Source organism: Schistosoma haematobium, chromosome 4, assembly GCF_000699445.3.
Source record: "Schistosoma haematobium chromosome 4, whole genome shotgun sequence".
Taxonomy (NCBI): Eukaryota; Metazoa; Platyhelminthes; class Trematoda; order Strigeidida; family Schistosomatidae; genus Schistosoma; species Schistosoma haematobium.
The window spans coordinates 20482296-20507310 of NC_067199.1; the positions used below are offsets into that span (position 1 = coordinate 20482296).

General features: G+C 30.4%; 1 protein-coding gene across 1 annotated transcript; it reads left to right on the top strand.

Moving 5' to 3' along the window:
• The first annotated feature begins 1908 nt into the window (after positions 1-1908).
• On the top strand, positions 1909-20472 carry CHRM5_2 (Muscarinic acetylcholine receptor M5). Its single transcript, XM_012940175.3, has 2 exons — positions 1909-2374; positions 16936-20472. Exon 2 carries the CDS (start codon positions 16999-17001, stop codon positions 19810-19812), a length of 2814 nt encoding a protein of 937 aa, XP_012795629.2. The 5' UTR covers positions 1909-2374; positions 16936-16998; the 3' UTR covers positions 19813-20472.
• The last annotated feature ends 4543 nt before the right edge of the window (positions 20473-25015 follow it).

Genomic DNA, 25015 nt, shown 5'->3' on the forward strand with positions numbered 1-25015 from the left:
AAGAAATGACACCTTGATCATAATCACTAAACCTTGACTGTATTTACTATCAGGAATTAAAAGTTGGAATGAAGCAATTTAAGTCATTAAAATACTATAAAAAAAGATCGTTGCTAAGGCATGTTTTGAATTAAATTTACAAGAAGAATAAAAGTGTATCTCTTAAGTAGTTTTAAGCTTTCAATACAATTAACATATAAATGCACATTTGGTTTTAATTAAAAGAATCTACTTGCTATTGATACGTAATGATAAGTGGTATAAGAATTTTACGTTTGAACACTTTTCATCAAGAACACATTTTATGTAATATACTGCACTGATATTTCATTACACTCTATCAAAAATGGATTTGTTTTTTGTCTCAAGTTATCTACTTGTAGCTTTACTTATTAACTTCTATATTTTCAATCAGATTAAAGGTATAAAATGTTATGCATTTCGTAAACAATAAGAAAACACTTTTTTTCTTCATCCATCATTGATTCGTTGAATCAGTTGATGAATACTGGGGTTAATTGTTTATTTATTCGGATTCTAAGAAAGGTTAACATGAGAGTGTTGTTTGAAAATAATGCACTTATTGATACCTGACAATAATTCAAGGTGCTACAACTAAACAGTTAAAACTCAATAATGAGTAGAACTAGGTTAAATAAAGAATCTTACTATGGATGTCTTTACCTGAAGCACTTCATTTTTAAGTTAAATAACCATGCAAAAACCAGTCCAGAAGAAGCCCTTATAGGATTCATATTTCTATGTTGTGTTCAGTGTTTAAATATATCCATAAGTCAGTTGCCTGAAATCCAATATTTCAGATTTCAGGTTTTGAATTGAAATATCAAATGAATAGTGATATATTGATCCTTTAAAATAAGGATAGGTACGCAAAGTGGAAATAAAACTGATCATTAATCATAGGAATTATTGTTTAGTCTTGGGATGAATATAAAAACAAGTGATCAGTATAAAAATAGGAGAGATTAGTTCCTTACTAACTGGATATTCTAATATGTAAATGCAATATTTTAAATATTCCTACCATGGATTTTAAAACATGTATCACAGCTCCTGTTTATGAATGTTTAGTGATTAAATAATGTTTTTTTAGAGTATTATCTATATTCTAGAGCTTATAAAATACAAATAAATTTTATTTTCAAGAACTTGTTAGAATCATTTGATTATATGTACATTGACTTTTGTTGCTTATTCAATACTTAAAGTAACCTAACTTTTTCAATCGTTCCAGTTAATGGAAACAAGATTTTATTTGTTTATGGGCAAAGAATTAATCATTAATCTCACTGATTACTTATGTAGTAATTAAAAGTAATCAATTCGATAACTACTATAATAAAATCATATATTATAAGCTTAAAAATTATACAAAATGAATTATAAGCAAATACTGTTAAATCAATGGAAAAAAAGGTCTTTTTTTAGTGACTATGTAATAAACATATACAACAATAAACATATTGTTCACATCTAATGTAATAGTATCTTTTTGCAAATTAATTACAGGATATTCAGTAAGACAATACCGAAATGAAAAGTAATGAATAATTCACTAATTATTGTCTATAATTTTACTATAGATGTATATATTGTTTCTCATTATCCAAACAACAGTCTTCTATATATATAACATTATTATACTTCTTTCAAATTATATATATACGTGACACAGACATGTATAATATAACAATACTGACGAGAGATTGGTTTATATATCGTTTCCTATATAAAAAAAAACAGAAAATGCCTCAATTGAAGATTGAAAATTGGATGGAAAGGGAGAACTAGGTTACATCAACAACAACAACAACAACAAAATCAAAAAAGAGGCCTAAAGTATATATGTTTGTCTTACTCTAATATCATATTCTAAATTTTATATCTCATACAAATAACATTACTACTACTACTACTAATAATAATAATAATACTATTGTCAATAAAACTGTCATATTCGGCAGAATCATTGTAATTAGCTAACAATTACAATGAGCGTACTTATACTTTTACACTATTTAATTGTGCCCAAATTTTATTCATATGTTGCATATAATAAATAAATCAATTTATTATATAACCGAATATTAACATTGATTACATAATAATTAAATTATTTATACAGGATACTTAAATTCATACTTTGTAAATGTACTTTTGAATAGTGAATCATGTCCTATTGAGTTTGTTTGTTTTCAAATGGACAATAATAATTCACTTGTAATTACATACCTTGTTTATTCATTGATACAATATACATATTCATTCATGATAAATGATAATTAGATAATAATTGGAATTAATTTCATCATTAAATGTACATTACTAAAGTAATTTCACCATAACAATAAAGGTTTGTTAGATGTGTATTGTAATGTTTTATGCATTATTTTGTATAATATTGTCCATGATGAGTTTCTATGTTTACTAAGTGAGATAATATTTTGAATTAAGTTGACATATATATATGTAAACAAATGTAATTAACAGTTTGTCTGAATACCATTTTGTTACAAAACTCATTATCTAGTACGAATGAACAAATTCATTACCTAGTGACAATATTTTCAATTCACCTCTCATAAATATTAGTTGAATAGGACGAAACGGCCGACCAGTGCTTACAGGTTTTTTATGGTGGTCTAGTTTCAACTGATTCATGAATTCAACTATAAAACTACTAAAAATCTTCACAAAACCTCTTTTGATAATATTAGTTGAATGGTTATTCATACATGCATATTTGTATATGCATCGGTTCAAGTTGCCATACCTCATTAGCATAACAAGATGAACACTAAATTCATAGAAGTAGTTAATTCAATGATGGTAATAAATGTATAAAAGAAAGGTTGCATATCAGGATATAGTACAGGAAGTACAGGAAGATTTAGTTGGTAGGAAAAAAGATATGAAGGGATTTTGTAATCATAGTATAGGGGAAGACAAAGAATGTATACATCTACACCAATTTGATTGGTTCCGAGCTATGTCACTCTGAGTTACTCCGACCCCAACCAGGTAGTCTGCATCTACCAACATGACTAAGACTAGAAGTTAGTGACTTCAAGCACTAATGCCACGTTTTGGTTTGGCTGCCCATAACTTTCTTCCAACCGTCTTCAACACTAGTCAGTATTGCGCGTCATGATAATCGGTATTCAGGCATATGTAACATGTGACCCAACTATCTCAGTCGATGAAGATTCACAACGTCATCAACTGATTTACCATCATTCCGTAATACCCTGCGCCTGACCCTTTCTGATAATATTTGTTGAATAGTTATTCATACAGTTTTTCAAAATTTATCTATTCACTCACAATTCTAAATGACATTTAACATAGAACCATATGATCGAGTAATTAGTATTAAAGTCCACTGGAGTTAAATGCAATGGGGGTAAACAATACTTCATGTTGTTTAGAAATGTTGGAGATCTATTTAATTTACTATTATAGGCAAACTTATTCCACTCCAATGTTTCAAGTTTAACATGTTCACTGTTAAATTTGCAGGTCTCATGTTCGTTTATCTGTACCAGATTTGAACAGCTTAAGCGTCCCAAATCATGATAAAACATTTATTATTCCTCCTTAATTTTCATCTTTTCTCTGGCTGATGTTCATCTATGATAAAATTATTTTCAAATCTGATCACACCTTAACAACTCTATTTTTTAATGATATTTATTTCCTTACTCTTTTGAAAATAAGTTATCAAATATCATTTATTCCAAACAGTGATTTCTAATCTATCAAGCTTATATAAAATGCATTAGTCACTTACAACATTATATCTTAATCATTTGATGTGAAATGCATTTTTCACTTTGAAAATTTCACTTTTAAATGTCATCAACGACTTCGCAGTTTATTCTCAAGTTATATAAAACTCACTTTCGTAAAAGAGCTTTTTTTATAGATTCGATAATCCATAAATTGATGTATGCCATCTACGATGTATTTCAATATTTCTATTATGCTATTTATCAATATTTTACTAATTACTTGGATTATCTGATGACTCGTTTCGTATAATAGCCATGAAATTGATTTATTTTAAAGGATAAAGTACATAGGTCTATTATGATTTTGTTTTTCGAAAATTATTTTTCCAACTTCTTTTAACAAAACTTTTAATTCTTGCATCTTCACGCAAAGCAAATATGATTATTTGTTTTAAAAGAGATACATATGAACTAAATGGTGAAAAATGTTATAAAATAACAGGCCATGTACTATGTAAGAGACAAAGGTAAATCATTTACATTTAGTTACACTTTTCCAGTGAAAACTAGCAATGAACCTGAAAGCCCCTGTTGATATTTTTGCCAAAAGTGTGTAATACATTTAAAAATGTACCATTATTGACTATTTCATTGAATCAATCATTAATAATAGAATTTTTCTTACTTAATTTAAATAACCTGATGCATATAAAAGTTAAGTATGCTTTAATTCCAAAAATTTTTTTATTGTTTTTCTCAGTAATTAGCTATTGTTTGTATTTAGAAATCATTTATACTTTGGCTAATTCGTTGCCAACAAAATACATATATTTTTTTAAGTAGCAATAGAATTGTGATTACAAGTAGTATGTTAGACTAGTTTGTTGACCTAATTATTATTTCACTGTAAATGAATGATTTTTTTTTAAAAAAGTAGTGAATGAAAGTGAGCCACACACAAAAAAAAATTTGAAGCTAATCATTTAGAAAGCAGTTATTTTAGTCCATTTAAAATCAGATAATACAAATCTAGAAAACTTTATTTTTGACTTGATTCAGTCACATATTTTATTAGATTTTTATTGAAATCATGAACTGATTGATGTTAGACCACAAATGAAAATCTGGAAGCACTGGACGGCTGTTTCGTCCTATTGTGGGACTCCACAGCAGTGCGCACCCACGATCTAGCTCACGGAATTCAAACCCAGGGCGAAACGGCCGTCTAGTGCTTCCAGGTTTTCAATGGCGGTTTAACACCAATCAGTTCATGATCTTAATCAAAAACATATATCTTAAACAAATTAACAGCATTATTAGTGTGTATATGCAAAATAAACAACACAATTTCATTACATATATTTGTTCAAATGGCTTCATTTGAAAATGTGTTATGAACGGGGAATTAAGAAGCCCAGACAATTACGAAAGCTATTTTCTTGGGACGTTATTGCATTTCATTCAAAACCTGTAAAACACATATTTATTTTTGTCCCTATATTATTCTACATAACACGAGCTTTCGTTCTATGTATCATTCACTAGCATACCTTTTTTTGTTCCAAAAATATTGTAATTTAAACATTATATTTTGCACTATATTTTCTACCCTAATTCCCTGTTTCGGGGCATAACTGTATTTTTCCAAATTATCGTACGTCGTGGTCAAGATATGCACTTATTTATTCATGTACATTTTTGTAGTAATCCGAATTCAGAGAATCCAGAGTTTAGTGTTCCAAACTGTCTTGTCTTCTTTCACTTACGTGCTTGCCAACCAATCAGGATTTAGAATAGTTCTCTCTACCCCAATCGGACTCACGCGTATTAGACTCAAGGTTAAGCCACTCAGCCTAACGCGTCAAGGTCATAGTTTAGTCTAGACAGATCAAGGTGAAGTCATAACAATTGGCGACGGGGATTTTGGCAACAAAGAAATAATAATAATACAAGTGGTGACTCAGATTTTGGAAATAAATTAGCTGTATAATTGCCGGTGATTTTTGGAGCTAATATTATTGGCAAAAAAAATGTCGATTTCTTTCGAACAGTTGCGGTTAATATTACAGCACCAGCAGAAGATGTTGGCCTTGCAACAACAGCTATTTGTAACAGTTTTGGGCAGACTTTGCATTCAAGCAGAAAATAAGAAATCTATATATCATGCAGATAATGGTGCAGTAATGGACATTTCAGAAGCATATCCTGTGCAGGATTCAAATCCCTCTATACCAGAAGGGAAACGTAATATTGGTAACGTGTCCAGCTCAGAGCAAGAAAATATTGTGCTAAATGCACATGAAGTTGTGACAATACCAGATGATCAGGAGCCAGATCCTGTAGATGATGCTCAGAGTCCAGAATCAAATGAAACACTACTGGTACTGTCTAGCTGCGAAAATAAACGTCAGCTCGAACAAAATTGTGGTCCACGTGCTATTAGTCGAGAAAGCTATGGTGACTCGTATTCAGAAAATAACTGGAGCAACACGATGAACCAAATTGTACCAGATGTTACTCAAAATCACCGGAAGACAGAATTTTATATTGAGTCAACTTATCCCATTTCTAATGACAGTGTGCCAGACATTGATTCTCAGAATAATGCATATGATTTTGATGAAACTTCTTATAACAATGAGGGAAATATGTCAGCTGAGTCGAATGATGGCCAAAAATCTAATTTAATTCTGTTAGACGTTGACTTTCTTAATGACTCGTTATCTGCTAATGAGATTCATAATGAACTTGAAAATAATGACCTCAAATCAAAAGTCGTTCATTATCGTCTAGTCACTTTTAGTGGATTCTCCAGTCAATACGAGAAACATGGTTTAAACAAAGTCCTATTAGTTGTAATTTGGAGACATAAGGACCCAACATTATTTCGCGGAGGAGGAAAATTGAAAGTTACACATAATTTTTCTTAAAAATCAGAATCTAAACTTGGAATCTTAAAAAAAAAAGGGAGGTGTTATATCCGGTGAAGATTAAATTACAGGTAACTTCCGAGGACTATTCATGGACTAATATTCTATGAATATTCTTATTGTATAACTATTCAACAATTACATTATGTATATTTATACCCCTCTTATGACAAGCTTTATTTTGGCCTATAATTTATTATTGTACGATTTACGGTTCTTAAGTTATGTTCAGTTTATTAACTACTGCCTCCCACATTCACAGCCACTTTTTGGGCTTATTTGTGTACAAATATTATTTCCTATTTTATGGTACGTTGCGGTCTGTGTGATTGATATATAAACCAAGTATGCCTGAAATAAACGATCTGCTCTGATTCGAAGCTGGTATTGTGTTCTGGACTCAAGTGGAAGGGCTCGGAGGACATAGGACCAGTAAGGACGCTAGACTGTCCGCACCGGTTGAACGTCATTGGTTGGCCTAGTGTAAACCTAGTGTAAAGATCCGTATAAGTCGTATCCGGATTGGTCGATAGGTCGCGTGGTAGCAAAACAAGACATCCAAGGTCATAACGAAATGTCACATATTTTACAAGATTATAGTCTGAAAAACTCAGTTTGCGAAATACTTAGTCTAATTCATTGAGATCAAATTACTACAAAAGAATACTACACAAATTACCTTCATTTAGTCATAGACATATTCAAAGAACTATGAAAAGACAATATGATTGCTAAACAAAAGTGTAATTAAAATGTAGTATTGATTGATCCACACTATATATTATATCTAAAATAGTTTCAGGTACTTTGAGTCATATAGTTTTACATAATTTAAGATTTCCCGTAAATAACTAATACCATACTTTGTAATTCTTAAGAAAAGTTAAGTATGATATTTCATCACCATACATACTAAAATATCAATAACAGCTTTTCAAACTGTTGCTACACATTATTCCTTACTAATCTAACCTTATTATTATTTGAAGCCAAAGAAAATCATACTACAAGTTTACGAATTTTATCACAAATGATATTGTGAACAGTGAGTAAGGTTTGAATAATTTTTCTGGCTGGCGTTTTTAGCGAGTTAGTTTTCTACGGGATGGGGTCGCTAACCCCATGCCCAACCCTCCTCCTTTATCCGGGCTTGAGACCGACAGTAGACCCCGGAGGGACTCCAGAAGGAGTCTATGAACAGTGACCTAAGATTAAAAACAATTTGTATGCTTGGATTAAATAAAGAAATGACAAGTATAGCAAAGGAAGTTGTTTTCAAAGAAGAAAAATTATTTTCATAGTTGAATAGATTAAATTAAATTTACTGTTGAAGTTTTCATTTGTTTTTCATGACAAATTTACACTTTCATATTGATTTCAATCTATTTAGATTTTGTTTACGTAAGCACGTCTTTATTTTTAATAAACTTAAATGATCGTCAAAAAAAATACGGGTAACATTGTTTTATAAATATTCGTGCATATATAAAGTGAGAATAAGAGGTAAAAAACAAAATGAGTGAGTAAAATCAAAATCCAAAAGGATAAGATGAAAAGTAACTACCTAAAACTTAAGTACATTCACCAGTATTCTAAGCAAAGATGGATGGTGGCTAGTATTAGAATCCAGGATACGCGTTTCATCCTATTTGAAACTCATCAGCTGGATAGACATGCATCTCAGAGTTCATGTTCACATTAGGACTCCAATCCAGTATCGTTCGCTTCAAACGCCATCACTTTATTCACTTATCTATTGGGTCCTGATAGCCACCTACTTGTGCAATGAGGTGAAGTATTAAATTCACTTGATGTTGTTTACTTGTATCTTCCCATTTTTATTTATGACTGCAATTGATCAGTCTCTTATTGGTATAATTGCATCGTGTGCGGACTGCCTTGATATTACCCCAAGTCACAAGCTTTATAAGGGAAGATGGATAGTGGCTAGCATATAGGATGAAACGAGCGTCCTGAATTCCACTGCTAGCCACCATCCATCTTTGTTTAGAATGCTTGTGAATTAAAGCAATATTGAGGTAATATGCACAGTATGCACATATGCCAATAACAGACTGAACAATTGCAGTCCTAAACATCAATGGGAAGATTCGAGTAAACAATACCAAGTTAACGTATGTATGTATGTATATAACTTATGTATAAAGAGAAAGCATAAAAAATATTTAATCGTTTGGATATATAATATTAGTGGCACATTTATGCTTCATTTTATTGGTTAAGTTTATTTGATGTCATAATATGAAAAGGTTATATGCGAGAGATCGATGAATATGTAGAATGACCTTAAACATTAGATCCAAGTCATTATTTACTTTGTACACAATTTATAAATGTATAGTCCCTAAAGTTATTTACATAAACGAATGTTTTCATAAATGTTGGAATGAGAGTATACTGAAGATATTTAAAAGGATTCTCTATTTACAAGTCATAAATATTGTACTAAATTGTTTCAGTCCTTCTGTTGGCACACAAACCTGATATTAACTCAAGGTAATAACGAAATCCAAGTTAAGTAAAGCTACAGAGAAATTTGTACGAAATTAATAATAAATTGTTTTCACCGGTGAAACCTACTTTATAATTACAGTCCGAAGAATTTCTCATAAAAAATGTTCATATTGTGGTATTTGCAAACGTATTAACGTATGTGCATGTTATTATTTTTAACAATCAATGATGAAAGGTACCCTCAGGTCATGTTCTAAACCTGTAAGTTGCTCTAGCAAAATGAGTTCAGGTTATTAGATACTGAACTTTTTTAAGTGTATCGATGAACAAGGTGTCATAACATAACGAACTAACCTATTAAAATGAAGCTTATTTTTACTATGCTGATGTATAATCTTATACGAGGGTAAATAAATGATATTATATGAAGCTATCTGGGATGCTTCCAATCTTTTTAAAAAAACATTTCAAAATGTATATATTTATGTCCAGTAATCAGTTCTTACTAAGTCAAATATGAAAATCTTATGAAAACTATCGGTTCCTTTGAAATCAATTACATGTTCTGTTTTAAATGGTTGTGATTTCCTCATTGACTTGTCTGTTCAACCTGTTCATTCGTTATCATATCGAATGTGTTCTCATCATTAAAATATTCTTCTTTTTTGAAAAATCCAGTCTACATTGAGTTGATTATTTTGTTTTACTGAGAAAAATTTATATATTTGTCATAGGCATTTACATCTCTGCTTTGGTCGTCTATGAGCATATAAAATAAATAACCCAATGTGTATACATCCATTCAAATAATATTCACATATAAACCTCTAACTCAATATATCAAAGATTAATTCACAAGAGTTATTTAAACCGTTAAGTTACCGTATGAAATGAGAAAATTTTTTTTAGATTGAATAAAGTATTTATTTCCTATTGACTTATTTGAACTCATAGTACACTATTAGCAGATTTATTAGCTTAATAATATTTGGTTACAATATTCTATCTTAACAAGTACATTCATTATCCTAATAAATCTGTTTACCTTAACTCATTTCAGTAGCTAAGCTCAGAATATGAAAATTAATAGGATACTATTATTGTCTGTTGACTAAATGATTCATTACTTAAATGTTCCATTAATTCAATATATTAAGTTCATCATGTTATTTTAAAGTTGGACGTTTTCATGAGGAATATTTTAAAGGAATTTGTAGAAAAGCCACATTTTTGCAAAGGATTTTCTGAATCATTGGTTAAAAATAATGTGTGAAGATGATAAACGATAAGTCAAACATTTGTTCTTTTATTCCGTATAAAAATCATTAGTATGACTTTCAACTTCTTTTTCTGGTAAAGTTTTGTTCTCTGAGCTGGATGGTTTGGTCGTCGAGCGATATCATCTGCACAAACTTCAGATAGAAGTGAACGGTTTGAATTTCCCCACATATGACTGACAGCTTGTCCTTTAGACACCGATCTTAACTGGTTATTGTTGACCTTTAACCTGTCATTGTTTACTTTTTTATTTTGATTGTATCTTCCATTGATTCGGTTCTTGGTCCTATATTAATCCATAACTTTTCAACCAGAAATCAACAAACACTTCGAAATCGATCCAATTTATCAACAAAATAGAATAATTATGGACAAATACAGAACACAAAATAAAAACGATAGAAGATACAATGGGAATAAAGAAGTAAACAATGATAAGTTAAAGGTCAACAATAACCAGTTAAGATCGGTGTCTAAAGGACAAGCTGTCAGTCATATGTGGGGAAATTCAAATCGTTCACTTCTACCTGAAGTTTGCGTCATATAAATATCATATAAATATTACTGTATATTGAAGTAAAGCCCAATGAAGATCTAATCGAAAACAATATTGTTCGCTTATATATGTTGTTCTAAATCACGATATGAGAATTTTTCAAGTGAATGTGAGGATTAGTAGACTTTTTGTACTTTTGTACTCAAATACTTATTATTACTATTTATTATTATTGATATTTATTACGCAACTAGATAATCATAATGTAACACAAGATATATGAGTTTTATTTGCAATGAAATTCACTTTCAACACATAAAATTTAACTAAGAATAAAATTATACTCAGCCTAAACATTAAAATAAATTATAAATTTTAAAAAGACTTATGAGTTTGTTTTAGCTAGATCTATTTATTATTCCCTGGATTTGAGTATATCAGCAACAGCCTATTGAGGGAGAGAACAAACCAGTTTCAATCTGAAAACAAAATTAGGAAAAGATGATGGAAGTGAATACGATATATATTGAGTAAATCATCAAACTGCATCACAAGGCAAGCGCTTACCTGGAATCCTGAAACGAAAAAGAACAAAGTAAGACCAATGAACACAAAGTGCCGGAAATTGAAAGCAGACATATAAAAGATAAATAACAACTCGAAACAACAGGAAAGAATTGTACAGATCACAGTTCTATGGATAAAACTGGTAAATAGTCTATGCTCATTCATGAACATTAATAAGTATAAGTCAATAAGTAAGTAAATTAAGGAATTGAACATATGACAAATAATAAAAATCTTAAAATTACATGAAAGAATCACTTAACTCTACAAAACTTTATATCATTGAATCAAATAAATTTTGAAATTTCAATCAGTTCACTAAAAATCAACCATAATTCTATTGACAAATTAGATCCAAAAAAAATAGAAAAAAACTGATTTGCTAAGTGGAAAAAAACAACAAGAATCACTAGGTCTGTTTTTATAAATGAAAACTTAATTTAAAACAATCACTCATAATAATTTCAATCAATATACAATAATACTAATCGACTTTCCTTTAAAACAAAGAAAAAAACAAAAAAAACAACAAATTGGCTCCAAATAATTTAAACTAGAGATTAAATTTGTAAAGTGAAAATATTCCCAGAAAATAAAAAGACAGTCACTATTTTATGTGATTTTGTTTTGTTTTGTTTGTTTGTTTCGACTTTATGTTTCGAAAGAAAGAATAAGTTTCATTTAAAAGATTGAATAAGAATCATTTCTAGTTTGGAAAAAAGGAAAAGTCACGCAAATTGTAAATTCATCGTTTGGTGACTTATTTATATAGATTGTCTAATGTCTACAGTTTTCCATAAAAAATTAATGGAATTTATATCAACTGAACAATCAATTTTCATATTTAAAACTTAAAAAAAAAGAATTAAATCCAGTTAAGATGGATAGTGGCTAGCATTGGAATTCAAAATGCGCGTTTCATCCTATTTGAAACTCATCAGCTGGATAAACATGCATCTCAGAGTTCATGTTCACTTTAGGACTCCAATCCAGTATCGTTCGCTTCAAACGCCATCACGTTATCCACTTATCTACTGGGTCCTGATAGCCACCTACTTGTGCAATGGGGTGAAGTATTAAATTCACTTGATGTTGTTTACTTGTATCTTCCCATTTTTATTTATGACTGCAATTGATCAGTCTCTTATTGGTATAATTGCATTGTGTGCGGACTGCCTTGATATTACCCCAAGTCACAAGCTTTATAAGCAAAGATGGTCCAAAATAACAATAGTAAGATTCAAGTAAACAACACTATGTGAATTTAATAAATCCAGGTAAACTTTGTAAAATTTAGTTTATTTCATAATTTTCAACATCAAATAAATGATATTTTAATAGCTTTTTATTGAAACAAAGGCTTAGATCAGTCACTATCAGGACGTATTGCTCAGTAAAGGTCATTATCACGGAAAGAACAAGGTTCATGCTTTATCGAAAACCTAAAAGATATGAAAACAATTGCATCACATCCTACTGTGCTTATCAGTTTAAATGTGTATGTGATCACACATACATAGGGAGGAGTAATCGTGATCTCAAAATTAGGGTGTGTCAACATCTAACTAGATGGTTGCAGAAACAAATAAAATAAAATGACACAATAAGAGTAGAGGATAAACATCCATCATCCTCTATTGCCAAACACACAGTTGAAACAGGTTGTAAGATTAAGCTTAACTCGGCTTTTGGGGTATTGTAAAAGAGCGTATATAGGCTTATTGAAGCCTTAGCCATACGAAAATTCAAATCCCCTTGGTATTAAAAACCCTTTTTTCTCACCTTAAATGTATCCTGGTAATATTAGACTTACCAGCCAGTGATAAGGTTTCAAATTGTCTTCTTATGATTTCTTTATTATCATTGTCTCCTCTTACCCTGGAGGGTAAATCTAGTCTAGTTAATCTTTCATTTTTATATATAAATGTTCTTAACGAGTATATGTGTGATCACATTGTTCTGCTTGAATACAGTTGATACTCTTTGAGTTCAAAATATTTATTTATGCCTTAATTTTAAACTAGTTATTTGTTGATTCACTAAAGTGGTGACATGAACAAAGTGAAGTGATAGAAATTCTAATTTCTAATCATTGAAATACTACAAAACTACCATTACTTTGCTAACTGCAGTCTATCCAATACTTCATTTATCTTAATTTAGTAAGTAAAACCTTGACAGTCATACAAACTTATTCTTTACAGCATATTTTGAATTAGACTAATTGGATCAAACTGTTTTCAAGCCTTTACTGTAGCCATTTGTAGTTTGGATGAAGAATGCAAACATTTAAACGTGAAACAGGTGATTTAGTTTCTTGTAATCCAGCAAGAATAGATCATCGCAAAAGTATTATACCATTATATATATATACGATGATAAACATATTTTGGCAAACTATTATAACCATTTATATGGATAATATTCTATTGTATTGATCTTCACTTCCCAAAACTCAACGGCAGTTATCAATTACTATCAATAGTCGACAAATTCTAAAAACTTTCTTAAAGCATCAAGTTTACACCTTTTAACTGTACTGTATAAATTCATGTTATTGGATTCCTATTAAAAAGTGTAAATGTTGTGTAACTAAAAACACTTCGAATTTTTTTTATTGCATTATTTTTTCCATTGATCAATTATTATTTACCAACAGCTAAAAGTATGGAATTTTGAAATCCAATCAAAATGACAGCAACATTTATCACAATTGATTGATCACTGGTTGGTGATCAATGTCATATGTGTCAAGTCCTTATTTAGTGCAGATCGAATGCTATCGACCATGTTGCAATGTGATCGACTACCTCCAACCATCATCTAATCTCAGTATATAGTGCTTGCAATGTCGAGTTACCTAGACTGGTGACCACATTGCAAATATATATATATATATATATATATATATATATATATATATATATAATCCTTGAAAAAGTTCTGTAATTTGGTAGTTGTTTTACTGATAATCATTCATTATTATTGTGCATTACAGCAAAATTAAGATAAAATGACATCAATGCTAATTGCTTCCTGAATTTGACGTTCCCTAAGTCAAAATTTGTTATGAATGAAATATTTTCCTCATGAGTCAATATAATAAACAGTTTTATTCTATTTTTTTTAAAATTATTTACAAGCAAGAGTAATATCCTAAGTTTATGCATGGTTAACTTAGAGCATGAATGAGAAATATATGGAAGTGTGACAGTTAATTTATGAAGTAATTATAAGTAAAAAATATTCATTATCAGTGGATGAAAATGTCAGTAACCATATTAAATATAAATCAAACTTTACTCAGTATCATATGAAGTTATAAAAATAGAATTGACATAATCATTTAGATTTTCTCGTTGATATATTAAAGACCAAATTTGGTCAGTTTCCTTTTACATATGTACCTACTGAGTTATATTTCCATATAATTACAAGTTATTTAGTGAAGCTATACATTTATCAATGGGAGGACCAGAACAGTCATCTCATCTTACTTAGAGCTCATTAGGTGGATGTAATTGCATCCATGTTCATGTTTACACCAGGACTCCAATTCGGCACTTTACGCTTCAAACTCAAATTGTGTTATTCATTGAGCTACTACATCCAGACAGCTACTAACTTATGCAGTATGGATTAATTTAATTTGTATGTGTTTATGTATTCCTAATGAAATACTTCGGAGTGTAACTGATTCAACTTGACCATAAATTTCATAGCTATTGTTCAAAGTGTATTACAATCTTGTTTGCTAGTTCTGGCTTCTAGACTTTCATGATTAGAAATGGGAAAACGTTTACTTTTGAGACGTTTAGACAACATTTAAAAGTTCTTCATCGTTGCTAATTTGTGTAAGGGAGAACACGTCAAAGACATTGTACATGAAAAATCAAGAGATTATTTAAAAAAATTCCATTGTTCCGTTGTCGGAGTTAACATTTATATTCATTTGCTTGTCAACAAAACGTTTTGTCTCATTTAGGTGTCAATGTTCAGCAGTATCCATTTAAAGTAATTAATAACTTTGCGCTGAATTTCTCACTACTCTTGAATAATTAGTTTATAATAGCATTATAGATACTGTTCAATAAATATTATTTCTCCAAACGGGAGTCTTTTTAAAGAGAGACAGATTAGTTAAGGCAGTTATTCATCATTATTGAAGATTACGATATTTCAAAAAAAACTTTGTATCAGTTTACTGGAAAAATAAGATCGAAATATAACGTAATATATAACTGGAGAACTGACGAACTACTTTATCGGTTCTCAAGTATATTCTAGATATTTACTGGTCGCAGAGGCTTAATAAAATATCGTGTCAATCAATGGTTTAGAATTTGAGAACTAATATATCACTTCACTCCATTAACCAAAAACTTAGATCTTTCCAGAAAACATATGAGGTTTCATCATTGTGATCAAATATCTTAGCAGCTAATATACATACTAAGCACTCATTTATAAATAGTCTTCTACATTGTCATATCAGTAATTTGAATAAGAAATCAGTACTGACTCTCCACAAACTCAAATATTCCATAAATTGTCTCACTATGAACGAACACAAACTAGATGCTGTGTAAGCTTACCACTATGTTCTACGTGAACTGAATTTTTAATTGTAAACTGCAAAACAATATAGCACATTTATACTAATCATAAGTATTTTGAAGTACTTTGGTATCTGCTAGACCATTTTTTCAGTGAGGTTTTTCAATTTTCCGGAGACTGATTTAAGTTTGCTACAATTACATGTACCTATAAGCAGTATTACATAATCTATAGCAACTCTTCCACAGTCATTTCCGATTATGGTTAATATTTTTTAAGCTCTTTTATTTACTTACATAGCGGACAATGTTATTTGGGCAGTAACAATTCGTCTATTTTTTGTCCTATTATGATCGCTATCTATGATAGCCTACGCATATCTCTCTCTAGAGTAAATGTTGCTAGCTTAAATATCGCTCGATGGTTCATTCTCTTCCCCATGCATATATATACTCAAATCCTATTATTAGCTTCTGCTTCGCCTTACTATGCCCTTATTCGATTTGACCATAAATTCGCTTCTGTATTTGCTCAAATGTATATATTCGCCTCTCTGCTTCAAATTCGCTTGATATGCTTGTAACTTTGCGATCCATGCTCTACGCTGATAAATTGTGGTTGCCGCTTCTTATTACCTTCTGATTTCAAACACCTTTGGGATTTATATAATAACGGTTATCAAGGTGACTGACGAATCTAAGCCACTACAAACCTATATTTTCATTTTTTTTGTGGTTTAATTCATATTTTGTAAATAATCACTTAAATCAAGTATTTTAAATCATCTTTAAAGTTGACATTTTTACAAATATTTTTCTCGTGAATTTCTTTTATGTCTCTTTAAGAAATTTTAACCGTCGTTTCTTTTTATTTTCCTCAGGTAATGTATGAAGATGAAAATTAAGCTCAAACGGTTAGAACAATCGCATCTACTTTATGTATAATGTATGTGAAGATGAATCTATTGTTTTGTTTGCTTCAAAATATTTTATCTTGTATTATATTTCTTCACTATGAGTTTTATACCGTGAAAAGTGAGAACAGAATAGCAGTACGAAACAATGGGGTGAAATTTTCACAATTCAAATCATTTTTTGATGTATCGCCGGATTATCTCAAATGGTCTGAGAATCAACGTGCACAACTAGAATCAATTACAAATAATCTAGCATCAAACAAAACGCCTCACATCATGGAACCTTTAATTAACCCATTAAAGCAATCTTCAATAACTCATAGTGATTTTATACATAGTGCAAATAAACGAACATCGAAACAAGCACCTGGTGAGGATAAAAATACTATTAACTCTGATATCGAAATATCAAACTCTAGTTCTGTGATCGATGAATCTAATGAGGGTAATATTACGGCATCTACTGTAGTCTACTCAGGAACAACGTCAGTTATACTAGCATTACTAACAGCCATAGTTAGTTTTATCACAATTGTTGGAAATATACTAGTTCTTATTTCTTTTTTTGTGGAGAGAACATTACGAACAGCATCAAATTACTTCATAGCTTCATTAGCTGTGACAGATGTACTGATTGGATTTTTTTCAATGAATTTTTATACTTTATACCTTCTTCTTGGACGGTGGCCTTTAGGAAGACTTTCGTGTGATTTGTGGCTAAGTTTAGATTACACAGCCTGTTTAACCTCCCAATACACAGTACTAATCATCACTATTGACAGATTTTGTTCAGTTCGTATACCTGCAAAGTACAGAAACTGGAGAACTGAAAGAAAGATTCTAATACTAGTTGCTGTTACGTGGATTATACCATCATCTGTATTTTTTACCACAATAATGGGCTGGCCTTACTTTCACACTGATGGTAATCCTAGACCAGACGATGAATGCTATGCAGAATTTGCAACAGATCCGATATTTAACACTGTTTTTACCGTGTGCTATTTTTGGGTTACTTTGTGTGTGATGTTAGTTTTATATGTTGGTATATACCGTGTAGCTGCTGATTTACAAAAGCGTAGTGACGAAAAACGAAATCGTGTTTCCGGCCTTATTACTAACAGTACACAAAATAATAAAACAACCACGCATATGATGTTGAACAATCAAAGAGCTTCATCTCACGGTATGAACCAAAAAATTACAAATAATAACAACTATCCGTATAATAGTAGCATTGGCGGTTTAGGAGATTCGTCTGGTTTCGATTCAGACGAAGGTAAATCAGACCCTGTAAAACAAAATCCTTTGTCGAAAACAAACAAACTTGGGGAAAAGCAGAATAGACAAATCACCAAAATGTCAGCTGAACCACAAACCGAGAAAGCTTTTGTTGCATTACCGAGGATTGAAGCTAGATGTGACATTGCGCCAAGTGTCCTAGGAGCGACTGGTATTATTCCTACGAAACCAAAAATTTGTGATTTATCTAAAGCTAATCCTGATGGATTAAATGAAGTTCCAGAAACTGATCTAGGTTATATTTGTCCAACATCCGTTATGGTAAGTAAAAGTCTCGGTCTTGTAATCAGTTCACCAGTTTTGACAGATGACGATAGTGGACTTGAAGTAAATGACTGCCATTCAGCTTTGCCAAAGAAAGTGCAAGAGTTACCTATACCACTATCATATGATTGTTTAAATGAAAAAGAATCAAGCCCAGTATCAGAAAAGGAGGATCGATCAGCCAACTATAAAACAGAACACAAAAAAGAAAGAAAAAGTGAAGCACCCATTGACTCAGATTATCAGAAACGTGTTATGGAACAATTCAAACAAAGAATGTCAGCTTTAGCTAATCAAAAAACAACAGCCCGAGTTACAGACCACACAAAAGTAAATAATCAACCATCTAATCAAAGTTTGTTAAAATGTAAGCAAACTAACAATCACTCTCGATTAACACTGAATACTTCAAATTTTTCTGAGTCAACGTCATCAAAAGGTACTGAAAATACTACAAATAACACTCACAATTACGATGCTCACACAACAGTTTATCCTGCAAATTCAAAATCACAATTTTGCAGAAGCAACATAGACTGTTGTAACTCTGCAGAGTTAGAAACTAACTTGCAAACACCATTGTATGTAAATAACTCATCTCCTATCTGGAAATCTCGCCCTTTGTGCTGTGATGGAATAGTCAGTGCACCATGTTCAGTTAGAAGTTACCAATATTCAAATAGACGAATTGAAGAATGTATGAGCCAGCAAGAATGTATAATATGTATGCGTCAACAGCAACAACAGGATTCTGATACATTACAATCAAGTTCCAGTTTTGGAGATTTCGGTGGTCCAATTGTATGTGATGAAAAATGTCTATGTCATTCTCAGGCTTTTGATCATCGGAAAACATCGTTAAATATTTCTTTCAGATCACGTTTATTATTTTATTTACAATCAATTAAATTAAAAATACATAATGAAAATATTGTGGAGCATGTGAAAAAATCATTTATTCGTAGAAAATCAAAGCATAAAAATATTGAACGTGGTCGACGTGAAAATCGTGCACGTAAAGCATTAAGAACAATCACATTTATAATGGGTGCTTTTGTTATATGTTGGACACCATATCATATAGTGATAATGATTAAAGGTATATGCGATGATATTCAAAAAAAATATACCTGTGTAAATGATATATTCTATAGTGTAACTTATTGGTTATGTTATATGAATTCACCAATTAATCCATTCTGTTATGCATTAGCAAATGCACAATTTAAAAAAACATTTCTACGTATATTTCGTGGTGATTTTAGAAGATTATAAATTTCTTTTCCCCCATTCTTTTGTTGTTGACTATAATAATGAAAAAAGTACATATGTATATATATATAAGGTAAAATAATGTGCATTTCTATTCCTCTGATAATGCCTCTACTTTCTTTGTTTATATAAAAATATATTATGAATATGATACTATGCTTATCATCTTTAAAAGTTCAATCTTCTTTTTCTTTCGCTTTTTTTTTATATAAACCATTTAAACAGCTAATTTGTTACTATCACAAATCATTATTCATTTATTAAGATACTTAGAAATAATTAATATTCAAATGTATAGTAAAATCTTTTACTTTAAATCTTTAGAACCCTCTGTTTTGTTTTTATAATCCCAGTGCTGTATTATTATTATTATTATTATTGACCGATATTTTGAGTATATAAAAAGTAACTTGATTTGTTAACTGTTTTGTTGTTACCAAAGAAACATTAGCTATTAGTTGAATTGACAATGGATTAAAAAAAATAGTTAAAACTATGTACAAACTATTCGAATTTCTTTTTTTTTAATGTAAAGTTTTGACTAATTATTTCTTGGAATAAATTACTTTGTGAAGGATGACGTTGTTGCTGTTGTTGTGTTTTTTTTTTGGGGGGGCGTTTGTTTGTTTGTTTCGTATTTCATTTTTTTAGCTGCATAACTTTGTTGTAACAATTGGGAATTATGTAAATGAACTAAAACTTTATTCATTTTAACTTAGATTTTAAATTTTCGTTTAAAATGAAAATTTAATCTTAGATTACATTGATTGACTCATTAGAGTAACCAAATGATATCATAGTAAATAGTTATTTTCAATAAGTTCATCATTATGTCCTACAGTTGTAAATCCATCATTATTGTATTATAATGTTTACATAATTCAATTCAATTGAATTGCACCTGTTACCCCTCATGAAGGAGCATAGGTCGCCAACAAGCACTCTCTATGCTTCACACATAGTTCCCTTTATTATTTTAAAGAAAGCATGAACAAATATTGGTGCAGAATAATATGAATTCATTTTATTTCGTTAGGTTCTGGTTCTCATCAGCTGTTTACAACCTAAAATATTTGAAAATCAGAATTATTACAGATATTGACATATTTATACATAAGAGGGTGATTAAGGATGCATATATGTATCATGATGTAGTGAAGATTTCAATATAGTTAATAAGGTCATAAAATTTTGTTTCACCTTGAAGGACTTCAAGGTGATTAACAAACAATCAAGCTCCAACCTTGTGAAATTTGCCAAAGCGATAGCAATCAAACGCCTAAAACCAGATCTGTGTATACAAAAAGAGACAGTAATAAATCTTTTTCTGCCCTGGCAACATTAACCCCACTTTTATTTAATACGTCATTTATTATTCCAAATCTTTCTGAATTTTAAAATTACATCATTCATAACTGACTAATTTCAATCCATATCTTTCTTTATTACCATTAATCTATTTTCAGTTACTTGATTACATAATCATGTGTGTTTAATTCCATGAGTTCTAATCACTATCTCGATGTTCTGGAACCTTCCCTCCCAAAATTTATTTATTCGAAACAAACAATTTTTATGACCTTATTAACTATATTGAAATCTTCGCTACATCATGATACATATATGCATCCTTAATCACCCTCTTATGTATAAGTATGTCAATATCTGTAATAACTCTGATTTTCAAATATTTTACGTTGTAAGCAGCTGATGAGAACCTAACGAAATAAAATGAATTCATATTATTCTGCACCAATATTCGTTCTTGCACTCTCTCTTCTACCATGTCCAGGGCAATCCTTTCAAGTTGCTTTTCTTCCTTTTCATGTCTGCTTCCGATTCTTTATTCAGTGTGTTCTTCGATCATCCTCTTTTCTGTTTCCCTTCAGGATTCAAAGTTAGTGCTTGACTCGTGATACAGTTTGGTGATGTCCGTAATATATGTCCTAAACACTTTCAACGTCTTTCCCTAATTTCCTCTTCAGCTCAAGGCTGGTATGTTATCTCCCACAATAGGCTGTTGTTGATAGTATCCGGCTAACGGATATTGAGTACCTTGCTTAAACAACTGTCTATAAATACTTGTATCTTCTTGATGATAATTGTGGTAATTCTCCACGTTTCAGCTCTGTACAGTAGGACTGTCATGACGTTCGTATTGAAGATTCTGACTTTGATATTGGTTGACGGTTGTTTTTAGTCCCATGTGTTCTTCAATTGTAGGAATATGGCGCTTGCTTTGCCGATCCTCGTCTTTACGTCTGCGTCCAATCCTCCTTGTTCATCGATGATGCTGTCCAGGTACGTGAAACCTTCCTCCTCTTCCAGAGCTTCTCCATCAAGTGTGATTGGATCAGTGTTCTCTGTGTTGTATTTTAGGATCTTGCCTTTTCCCTTGTGTATAATGAGGCCTACTGATGCAGAGGCTGACGCTATACTGTTTGTCTTGGCTTACATTTATTCATGTGTATGGGATAGAAGGGTTAGATCATCTTAATAATACATACATTAATAAATGAATACAAGTCAATGTTATTTAAGTTACAACAGAGAACATTTTCATTGTTCATGGCTTAAATTTGTCCACAATGTTTCATTTGAACGTAAGAAAGTTTATTTTAAAAAGGGTTAAAAATGTAATAATAAAATATTGATACCAAAAATATGGTAATAACAGACATATCACTTTTGATATTCAAAATTAAAAGTAATACTATTCAAATAGGTTTATAGTTTGTACAGGCACCCTTTTTGATTATACGAAGAAATTTTGAATTTTTGTATAATTCGAACTTCGGGAAATCAATGTATGTTTCCATGAACACTTTTATGTACTGCTTAAAAGGTAGATTTCAAGGTAATTCTTTGACTTGTTCCTAGAACATGACGTTTAAAATACCTATTTCTATCAGTTAAGTTACATATTTGACTCCATTTACCTGTGAATCACAATTATTTCTCTCTTTCTAAATACCCACAGAAATAATCGTTAAATCTGAATTGCGAATCGAAAATGTAGTAGCGGTTCTTTTAGATAATGTTCGAAATGACTTTGTTGTTATTTTTATCATCCCCACATTAAAACAAATAAACTCTGTGAGAGGAGTATAAAGAATGAAGTAATATTTGCTGATATCATCCTTTTTCCGGATACACGAATGCCGGTCACTAAATCCACGAACCTAAGGGAAACAAAATTTCGGCATCTACTGATGTGACTTTGAGCTGATTAGAGAATCGCCACCGACCATTTGCCAGGTGAGTGACGTAAACTGTCATTTATATTTGTTATAAGGCGAAAATAAACATCCTTCTGATGGGGTCTCTACTGTATTCATCTCTAGTCGATTTCTTCATGGTTAATTTCGTAATGAAATGTTTAAAGACGAAAGCTGACAGACTATTTTTTCGTAGGAAGCATAGCAATGACGCATTTGCAATATATTATGAAAACACCAATATCCAAATTATGTTACGTTGTTCAATAGTTGTAGGTAATCACTTAAGCTTATCATCAATAAAGAATATGAATCGAATTACCATTCCATTCTTTAAAGGTCAATTTACAAAATTACCCACATTCTAGAAGCTTTATCCATACACATCTTAAAACCGCAACTGCGTTTACAGAAATAGTTGTTAAATTTCTCTCATTTACATAGTTTACAGTTTTTGTTTGGATAAATGTTTTCTAGTTTTTCTTTACTATGCATGATTATTATCTATGTAATTAGTTAGCATTCCCAGTTACAATTTTCATTAAATTCTCTTTACTTTAACATTTTGATTTATGACGTTCACATTTACTTTATCCTACTAATTATATATTTCTTACGTTTGATAAATTCCCTCTCATGTAACTATTTACTTTGAACTATATAGTTAACTTTTAATTACAACTGTTATTATTTTAACAGATGTACAGTTTTATAATCTATAATTTGTGACATATGTATACAATTGTACAGTTATGAAAATGAATTTGTTGATAAGGATTTCTTCTTTAAATTAGTTGCTTTATGAGATATTGGGTATATTCAAGTTAGTTATAATGTTATTACTTTAGTATTATTCATTAATCGGCATGTTATTTAGAAAAAAGAGCTGTTAGAAAGCAACCAAGTTTTATAATCTACCAATTTTAAAATAACTTGTCACAATGTGGTAAGAAGATGTAGTTAACCTAGAAAAAATGTGGTTTATTCAGGTTATTTGTATGGAAAAATCTGGTCACACATATACTTATCATGGGATTTATACATGAAAACTAACAAAAGACAATTAAAGTAAGCGCCAAATAAATATAGATTAACAAACAAGGGAGAAAGTAAATGATATGAAAGATGTAAAATGTTATCACATTACTTTAGTTTTTAGGATGGAATGAAGAATACCACATTATATCCAAGTTTAGAACAAATTGGTTTTGTATACGTAAAAAAAGCGTTCAGCTTTTTTAATAACCAATGCTTCTATAAGCAAGCATTTAAGAACTACTACATAAAACTTTAAAAAATTGATTTCGTTTCAATCTTACGACCTGATTTGATTGTGTATTTCCCTATTGAGTAGCATTATGTTACTATTCTCTTGATTTACTAAAGTATTTTGTTTTAATTGATTGTGAAAACACTTGTGTACATATTTCATCACTTTCGATTGTAATTTTCAATTATTCCACAACACGAATGTATTTCTGTATAAGCGTCCAAAATTCAGTGAAATGTGATGTAATCGTCTATTACTTTATATTCATTTAACTTTTTATTTGACTGACTCAAAGTTATTTTTATACATATAACTAGAATATTCGTAATTTTTTATATAAATAAACCATATTTTTCTGATCAACTCCGTCTTTTCAATACTTAAAGTTATTGGTTCAACTTATGGCTTAATCCATTTTAATTTCACTAGTTGTAGATAATTATAATCAATTCGTTATGGCACAGGAAATGACCTTAAATGCACTGTTCATAAATCAGCAGAATGTCCACTTAAGAAGAAACAAATGATCCTGGTCGACACATTACATTGCTGTAATACATATCATAAATGTACTACTTGAACAATTTTTGAACTAGTAAACTTAAAACAATTTTATATCACATGTTTGCTTTCTACATTTAATGTTATTATTTATATCAAGCTGATCATGCCTGTAAACCTATGTGAATTGTGTAATTAATATTTTGAGAATATATAA

Coding starts and splice junctions, on each gene's coding strand:
- CHRM5_2 (XM_012940175.3), top strand. CDS start 16,999: ATGTATGTGAAGATGAATCTATTGTTTTGTTTGCTTCAAAATATTTTA.